Source organism: Chanodichthys erythropterus, chromosome 13, assembly GCF_024489055.1.
Source record: "Chanodichthys erythropterus isolate Z2021 chromosome 13, ASM2448905v1, whole genome shotgun sequence".
In the NCBI taxonomy this organism is placed as follows: Eukaryota; Metazoa; Chordata; class Actinopteri; order Cypriniformes; family Xenocyprididae; genus Chanodichthys; species Chanodichthys erythropterus.
In genome coordinates this window covers 9,240,362-9,249,646 of record NC_090233.1, presented here as the reverse complement: position 1 = coordinate 9,249,646, position 9,285 = coordinate 9,240,362, and the positions used below count along the sequence as shown (strand labels likewise).

Sequence of the window (9,285 nt, the reverse complement as noted above, 5' to 3'; positions counted from 1 at the left end):
AATGTCAGTAACCAAACAGTTGATGGACCCTCTTTTGACTTCCAAAGTATTTTATTTTCCATACTCATATTATGGAAGTCAATGAGGTCCATCATCTGTTTGGTTATCGACATTCTTCAAGATATATTCTGTTGTGTTCAGCAGAAGAAAGAAACTCATACAGGTTTGGAACAACTTGAGGGTGAGTAAATGACTTTAAAAACTGATTAAGAATTATCATAAATTGACTTTTCTGTTTTAAACATAGAAGAGTGAATCTGTATGATGGTAATTGCAGTATTTTGAAGGACTAGAGGATGTGATGTTGTATTAGTCCTCTGTCTGAATGTGCAATGGTTAACTGTGCAATTTCTTTATGATGTATAGTGAATGAAATGGTTAACCGCTCAGACACATTTCTCAATACTCAAGTCACTTTTTCAAAACTTTTCACGCAGTGAGCATAACATCAGTCTATGTGGGCTAAACTGTGGATCATTCTTTTCTCACTTAGACAAACACTGCCAAAACTCTGAAGCATGTTTACATACTCTTTTCAAAACTGTTAAACCTAAGCTCAAAACCTAACATAACACAAAAATAAATAAGACAGCAATTTTCTACATTTCTACAGAAATACCATATTGAAATATATTCTGAATCTAAAAAATAAAATGCTATCAAAACAATTTGATGTAGCTGAATACCTACAGTACATACAGTGCTCTAAAAAAACACGAGATGCTTGTCCGAGATGTGCATTTTAAAAGTTGAGCATATATAAACTCAATAACCGTGTTTTAGATCGGCGTATCATGCACAAGATGCTGCAAGAGACCAGAGAGTAACAGTTAAAGACTTCCATCTAGCGCGTTTACATAGAAGAAGAATGGAAAAGTAGCGCAGTGGAATGGAAAATCATTTGGACCATGTAACAAACACTGCAGTGAATTGAAACAGATGAGAGATGACATTCTTGTTTTGTAAATAAATTTTTACAAAAGAAAATGTGTAATGCTACCTGTTGCTAGTGATTTTTAGGTTGTCGTTTCATGGGTGACAAAGTGTGTTTTTTTACTAGTGTTATGGAAGAAGGACTTGATCTGAGACATGTATGGAGTGTTTTGTGTAGTTTTAGTGTATTTCGAATGTCAAATTAACTGCTGTGCCAAGATGAATGTTGTTTTGGACAACTGTGCGAAGGGTTTTGAAAAGGTGTCATAAGTACTGAGAAATGTGTCCTAGCGATTGTTTTAAAAAAAAGAAAAAAGAAAAAAAAAACCTTAGCTGAGGAACCAGCTTGCCAAAAAGTTGTCCTAGTTTTTCTTAAGCTAATATCATGCTGAGTTTAATTTATTTATGTTAGAGTACTCAAAAAACACTCGTTATTTAGCCGGTTTAAGATTACACATTTCAATTAATAGTAAAATTCCATCAAATTAAATTGAGTAATCCTTACATATTGTGCATATTATGAATTAAGAATTTAAATGAGTTAAAACTAACAAAGAAAAACTAGAGCTTAATAAAACATTTTGTGGAACAAGGGAATGGACTGTTTAGTTTGTTATTCCCTTTTTCCATTAAGATTTATACAAAATATTTTATTAATCTTTTTATTTACCATTGTAATAATAATGAATAATATGTAAGGATTATTCAATTCATTTTGACGGAATTTTACTATTAACTGAAATTCGTAAATCTTAAAAAAAAAAAAAAAAAAAAAAGACTTTTTGAGTGCAGGATCATATTGTTTACCTAAAATGCACTAGAAATTATAGGCATCTTATTTATTAAGTTGATAATTTGTGCAGTTAAATGTTTTTCGTGTTGACAATTTCATCTACATACACATTGATGCTTACGACTAATTATGTACCAATACAGGACCTTGAGCATGGAAAGCATGGCAGAATAAGCTTAATGTAACAAAAAAATGTAACACAGTACAAGGTGTTAAAACAGTCGAAGCATGCATGTATTCACCAAAGCTGTTATGTTAAACTGATTTAAAAAGAGAATAAATGATATGATTCCCCATATGATTTTTGTTAAGTCTTAATATTTCATTGATGTGGACGGACATACAATGACACTATTTAGATCCCTTAATGAATTGCACTTAGTATCTGACCTTAAAGCATGTGACCAAACTCCAGGTTTATTTATAGTTAATCATCATCCTCCTCATCTTCCAGATCCTCTGTCTCTTCCAGGGCCGCCGTCTGCTCCTCCAGGGCTGCTTTCAAAGCCTGCTCTTCCTCCACACTGGGGTCCAGGGCCTCTGTGATTTCAGGTCCGCTGGGATACTCGCTTTGGGGCGGTGGGAGCGTTACTGGGGTGTAGGCCTCTCCGATATATTTCAACCCCCAACCAATGTATATGTTTCCAAAATTCCTGAGAGGAAGCAGAAAAGGGAGGTTTTATTATCAGATTAAAAGAGATAATTCGACAGACTGTTAGTAGGTATTTACAGTTTGAAAAAGTAAGGTTCTTACTTGCCACTTGCATAAGCGTAAGCTCCAGGCCAGAGGTTAGAGCGCAGCACAGCGATGGAAAACTGAGGAATGAGGTTAGAGGAGGTCATGGAGCTCCAAGGAGGAGTGTCATTGATCTCTGTGGACAGAGCACTTCCTGCATTAGAGCTGATCATTTAAACTGCTGGAGGTGTAGTGTGTAAATGTGATGCAGGGTGACTGACTTGCATCCTCAGACAGAGGCGTCAGAAGAGGAGGCCCAATCTCAGGCTCCGGCTCATCAGGTTCTTCCTCCTTCTCTTCCTCCTCGGCATCTTCATCAGCGTCATCCGCAGACTTCTTAGTTATGTTTACCCACACACATCGGCCCTAACATTCACATGTACAGTACTGTGCAAATTTCTTTGATTTTTCTCCAAAAAAAGATATAGTTATTCACATCTTTCACTTTAATATGCCTGGAAATATCAGTTTACATTTCCAAGCATTCCTTTTGCCATTTAGAGAAACAAAAACAAAAATTCTATCATCATTTATTCATCCTTATGTTGTTCCAAAACCTCTGACCTTTGAAGAAGGTTTTGGTTCCCTTTCACTTCCATTATATGGACAAAATTGGGTATCAACAGGAACCGAAATGGATTCCAAAATTCTAAAAAATATATTTATTGGTGTTCGCAGAAGAAATAAATGCATACAGTTTTGGAACCACATAAGGGGTGAGTACATAATGACAGAATTTTCATTTTTTTGGTGGATTATCCCTTTAATTGTAATAATCCAGTGAGATATTTGTGCGCACAAGAAGTCGGACAACAGATGATATGATCCGCACAGAGATCTGATCTCACCATCAAGAAATTAATTGAATGTAAATACTGTTCGTTACTGTTTATCATCAAAACTGAATTCAGAGGTGTAAAGAGTACCTGAAAACCATACTTGAGTAAAAGTACAGATAACTTACAGTGAAAATGACTCCATTATAAGTGACCAATTCCAATATGACTTGAGTAAAAGTCTTAGAATATCTATTTTAACAGTTCTTAAGTATTTTACTCATACTAAATATAGGCAAGAAACAGCTGATTTGTGAGAAGAGCAATCATATTTATTTTCTATAATCAAAATAAAACCAAAATAATTGCATTAGTCATTACAAATGTAGTGGAGTAAAGAATACATACACTTATTAAATAATGTTGTCAAGTAAAGAGTAAAAGTTGCAAAAATCTTTCAAACTCAGGAAAACTACAGAGTAGCCAAAACGATACTTAAGAACAGTAACTAATTACTCAAATACTTTACACCTCTGACTGAACTAGGAGTGAACTACATGAATTTATGGTGTAGTTATTTTGTTGAATTGTTTGGGGGTTCATAAATTTGTCAGATTTTTTTTCTTATTCTTTAAAATTTGGCAATTGTGGTAAATTTTTTTACAAGCTTTTTTGGAGCACAATGATTGATTTTTACTGTTTGCCATTACTAGATTTATTATAACAATATATAATACATGTAAAAGGAACACTGCAGAAACTAAGTGTTAGGCAACACTTACTGAAAATCCACTTCAATGGACATTTTAGGGCAGGCGAATTCTGAACAGGCCGTGTTTCTTACCTGTGTAAGTATATGCTGTACATGATGGACCCACAGATTCAGAGACTCAGCCATCTCATTTACATGGATGCCCTCAAAGTTAGGATTCTCCTCAAAGCTGTCTCGCAGTCCTTCATCCTCACCTTCATCCTCCCCAAATTGGTAGAATCCCAGAGGGCTGACGTGCGTCCCTGCTGAGATGCGTGCGATTTGGGCACGTAGGTAATTGGCCTCATTGCCAGGAAAGGGAGGGAAACTTTCAACAGGAGCATCAAGCCTGCCTGAGAAGAGCCTGCGGATCTGCCGCGCTGCTGTGATCTGAGCGGGGGTGACCACCGGCAGTCTGACCCACGGCATGCCGGGCTCTTGACACACAAAATAAGTGAATTTGTTGGCACCAGTGTGATTTTCTTCCTTTGGCACTGGAGGTGGTGGTTTGTAAGTGGATTTGGGGGGCGGATCAGCCTGCAAGACAAAAATTATTTTGGTCAAGTTTAGACATACATTTGTACAGTTTCTAGCCTTTCATCAGTACTGGATCCCCCATCAAAAAAAGTATGTCCATATTTTGATCATCTTATTTGAAACTTTTATGGATATAAATTGTCTTTACCTGCATGCGCAATAAAGATCTGCTTCGACAGAAGACATTTGGTAGTTTTGGAAACTACAGTGGATTGTAGGTAAATGTCCACCTCATCCAGCGCTCTTTTTGTTTTCCGGTTTAAGGTGTGGTCACATTAACGAAATTTCGCAAACAAAATAGGCCCATTGTCATCAATACTGTAGTGATGTATGAAGCAACGCTCACACAGAAGTGACCTTCAAACCAAGCAGCTTTCTGCTGGTCAATGTAGCAAATTTGAAATGATGAAATCCTGCATGGGGAAATCTTTGCCTTCACGCAAAATTCCTGTGAAAATTTGCTGAACCGCACCTTTATAAGGTATCCTGTTACTACTTCAGTTGTGAAAAAACTGCAAATGATTCAGTGTGAGTGCACTGTCCAAATGAATCAAACTGAATCGCAAACAACTTCAGACCTTTTTGCAAATCTGTTTGACTGTTCTGATTTGTTCTGCTTGCTAGTGGCATTGCTAGTTCTGATTCTAAATGTCTGATAAAAACACCTGACACATGATTGCGGATCAGAGATTCTCCAGTCGGGATACAGTAATCTCCACTGATAGAGCAGTATCCTAAAACATAGGCAGCTGACTTGTTTCCTAGCTGCTCTGTCAGGCAATGACTTTGCAGGCAGCGTTTGGAGAATCATGAAGGCACCTCACAAAACTGATTTTGGACAGACATCTAAGGCAGCATAACGGTTTAATGATCTACAGCAAAATAGCTCGAGCTTTGGTGAGAACTAAGCGGATATTTAAGTACTACAATAGTAATTTATCACTAGAAATGACATTAAAAGTAGAAAACACTGGTCAAAAACATAAATTTACACACAAACTGACAACCAACTGCAACTTTCAGATGCCATCTTTCATTTTTAGCTTAACTGTCAGAATGGAAAGCTCAGAATTGTGTGAACATACACCTGTGCTGCCTTCAAAAATTGATCAGATGAAGGTATCTCATGAGACAGGAAGTGAAGCTAACGGATTTGGACGTGCCTTGATACTTTCCTACCTTGGAATGCATCCTTTGAAGGCAGAATCTTTCAGTTTTCAGATGCAGGCAAGGTTTTATCAGTAATATTTTGGGACTTGTGCCCCAGAAAAAAGCAGTAGCCCCTCAGAGTGCAGAACACTCAAGATCCAGGGGGCGGAGTCAGGTAGGTTAAGGGATATGTAAAGTGGGAGGAGTTGGATCCAGATCCAGGGGGTGGAGATGGGTATGTTTAGATCCAGGGGGCAGAGACAGGTAGGTTTAGGGATATGTAAAGTGGAAGGAGTTGGATCCAGATCCAACCCCACCCCCTGGATCTTGTGTTCTGCAGTGAGGACCATGTCGTAAAAAGGGACTAGCGACACCCCTTCCTCTGTATCCATAATTTCCCTTTAAAGGTCCAGTCACATTAGCAATTTTGGCAAAATTTTGTGGGCAAAAAAAGCCATTATCTATGGAAGCTTGTTTCTGCCAGAGAATAAAAAAAAGGTAATTGTGGACTTTTTTTTCCTCACAATTCTAAGTTTATATCTCACAATTTAGACTTTATATCTCACAATTCTAAATTTATAACTCAATTCTGATTTTCTTTCTCAGAATTGTGAGATATAAACTCTAAACTGCTAGAAAAAGTCAGAACTCTGTGATATAAACTCGCAATTGCGAGAAATAAAGTCAGAACTGTGACATAAATTCGTAATGGCGAGTTATAAAGTCCAAATTGCGAGCCTACTGTAAACTCACAATTCTGCTGAAAAAAAGAATTGTAAGATATAAACTCGCAAAATTCAAAATTGTGAGATAAAAATGACCCTTTTTTATTCTGTGGCAGAAACAGGCCTCATAATCGTCTACTGTCAATAGAAAGCTCACACAGAAGTCACTTTCAATGCGGCAAATTTGTTTGACCAACATTGAAAAAAAATGGGCATGGGGAAATCTTTCACCCTCACATGAAACTCTAGATTGCAGATTCCTATTGGAATGATTGGACAACATTTATTGCTGTTCGCCAAATGTTCCTGGGTAAAATCCAGTCATTTCAAAATGGAATCCAAATGATCAGGAATTTCCCCACACATATTTCGCTATGGTTTCAACTGGCCACACAGTTTGAGCTGCTTGGTTTGAAAGTGACTTAATATACACGTGTACAATAGACAATGGACCTTTGTGTGCAGTCGTGGCCTAATGGTTAGAAAGTCAGACTGGTAACCCGAAGGTTGCAGGAAATGACAGAGGTGCCCTTGAGCAAGGGCGTGTGTGCACTAACTTGGATGGGTTAAAAGCACAGGACAAATTCTGAGAATGGTATACAGGTGATGAGCAGTGCCTGGTTTTCTCCACACATATCGCTTAGAATTAAGGCCAAAAAGTTCTATCTTGGTCTCATCAGACCAGAGAATCTTATTTCTCACCATCTTGGCAAACTCCATGCGGGCTACATCGCTACTATTCATCGCTACTATTCACATGTCACTTTCACTTTTTTTGCCTGTGAAATTTTGCTGTGGCCATCCTTTAAAAATCTATTAAAGGGATAGTTCACCCAAAAATGAAAATTTGATGTTTATCTGCTTACCCCCAGCGCATCCAAGATGTAGGTGACTTTGTTTCTTCAGTAGAACACAAATGATGATTTTTAACTCAATCGCTGCCGTCTGTCAGTCAAATAATGTGAGTGGATGGGAACTTCTACTATAAGAGTAAATAAAACTCGCATAGAAGTCCAAATTAAACCCTGCGGCTCGTGACGACACATTGATGTCCTAAGACATGAAACTATCAGTTTGTGTGATAAACCGAACAGTATTTATATCATTTTTTACCTCTAATACACTACTATGTCCAACTGCCTTCAACATTCGCTTAGTGAGGTCTGATCGCGCTCTGACAACGGCAGTGATGTCTCGCGCATATACTTCAATGAGAGCGAGACATCACTGTCGCTGTTAGAGCGCGAGTGCTGAACGCCATTGGACATAGTGGTGTATTACAGTTAAAAAATGATATAAATACAGATGGCAACGGTTGGAGTTAAAAATCATCATTTGTGTTCTACTGAAGAAACAAAGTCACCTACATCTTGGATGCGCTGGGGGTAAGCAGATAAACATCAAATTTTCATTTTTGGGTGAACTATCCCTTTAAGAGCAGATTAATCAACTTCAGTAAGTTTTGTGACTTACAGCTTCCACAAGCTCTGCTTCATCCTTGTCCTCCTGTGGCTCTTCCTCTCTCTCCTCATCCTCATTGGACTGTTCTGTGCTCTCCTCCTCCTCCCCTTCACCCTCTCTGAATTCCCCCTCAGCCACCAGGTAGTTGCTCTGTGTGCCGAGGATCTTGCCCCAGAATCGACAGCGCTGGAGACACTGTGTGTCCACCAGCTGTTTCAAAGCCAGAAAGATTCTCAGCATCTCCTCTTTCCCCAGACCCACACCAGCCTGCTCAAAGAAGAATGCAAGCTCTGCAACATTCGGTAGAGGAGAATCCACCTGAAAATGGAAAATGGTTACCGTCCATGTTACCAAAAAGTCCATGGTTACAGTCAACTGTTCACCAGCATTCTTCAAAATATCTTCTTTTTAGTTCATCAGAATAAAAAAAACTCAAACAGGTTTGGAATAACATGAGGGCGAGTAAGAGATGACAAAATTTTCGTGTGAACTATCCCTTTAAATCACTCCAAAGTTTCTGAATGTGATTAAATTAGATAACGACTTATCTAATCAAGCACTGATATTAAAGACAGCACAAGTACACTTTTCAAGCAAAGTATTTAACAAAAAAAGGTTAGGTTTTAACAGTTTAGAGAGAATCATATGGTCCCTCAGGAGCAGGACTCACCAGCTCTTCCTCCTGATCACCTTCACCTCCTGCCGCGCGCGTGAACAGCGTCTTCTGCTGCTCGGCCAGCAACAGAGCTGAGGATGAGGATGGACTGTCACGCAAGGTGTCCTGCTTCTCCTGAAGGATACTTCCTTTCAGCTCGCGACTCATGTCCTCTATCACATCGACCGCGTTCTCTGGACGCTCATCCATTACTTTGGTTAACAGTCGTACGAGGTGGTCATAGCTGGAGGTTCAATTTAAAACATATTTTGTAAACTCAAGCTTCTTTCCTCCAAATTTAAGCAATATCCGCAATTTTTAAACGTTTTAGGCTTAAATCTAAAGGTTTATGTCCCCGTTGTGACAACATGCCCCGCATAATTTTATTAGCTGGAAATACTAAAGTGAATCTTCATGGTCTTCCAATGAGTTCTCGGTTTAGTCTCTATGTAAAGGTGCTTAATAAATTAGTAATAACAACTTAATAAAATAATAACTGTGATATACATACAGATTTAAGTTTGTTTTAGTGCTGTTCTTCATCATGAACGCCTTAAATCGAGCCGCCGCCTGCAGTCGCTCATTGTTCAACGCTTCTTCTGTCATCTCCATTTTTGTAAAACTTATAAACTTTTGCTGACTAATTAAAAACAAACGATATATTTTTTCAATCCGTATTCTTATATTTCAAGGCAAATCTCCATTAACACAAACAGGCTTAGCGCAAACATCAGCGCATTTCCGCAGAGCACTTCCGTTGCCATGGATT

General features: G+C 38.3%; 1 protein-coding gene across 1 annotated transcript; it reads right to left on the bottom strand.

The window, feature by feature from the left end:
• Positions 1-132: 132 nt before the first annotated feature.
• Positions 133-9,162, bottom strand: rsph4a (radial spoke head component 4A). Its single transcript, XM_067406742.1, has 7 exons — positions 9,028-9,162; positions 8,532-8,760; positions 7,874-8,179; positions 4,083-4,526; positions 2,684-2,828; positions 2,481-2,598; positions 133-2,379 (listed from the first exon to the last, which is right to left on the bottom strand). Exons 1-7 carry the CDS (start codon positions 9,126-9,128, stop codon positions 2,154-2,156), a joined length of 1,569 nt encoding a protein of 522 aa, XP_067262843.1. The 5' UTR covers positions 9,129-9,162; the 3' UTR covers positions 133-2,153.
• Positions 9,163-9,285: the final 123 nt, after the last annotated feature.

Excerpts from the sequence above, each read along its gene's own strand:
- rsph4a (XM_067406742.1), bottom strand. The coding sequence starts at position 9,128 with ATGGAGATGACAGAAGAAGCGTTGAACAATGAGCGACTGCAGGCGGCG. Across the intron at positions 2,829-4,082 it reads TACAGCATATACTTACACAG|GGCCGATGTGTGTGGGTAAA; the intron begins GTAAGAAACACG and ends TGTGAATGTTAG. Across the intron at positions 2,599-2,683 it reads GCCTCTGTCTGAGGATGCAA|AGATCAATGACACTCCTCCT; the intron begins GTCAGTCACCCT and ends CTCTGTCCACAG.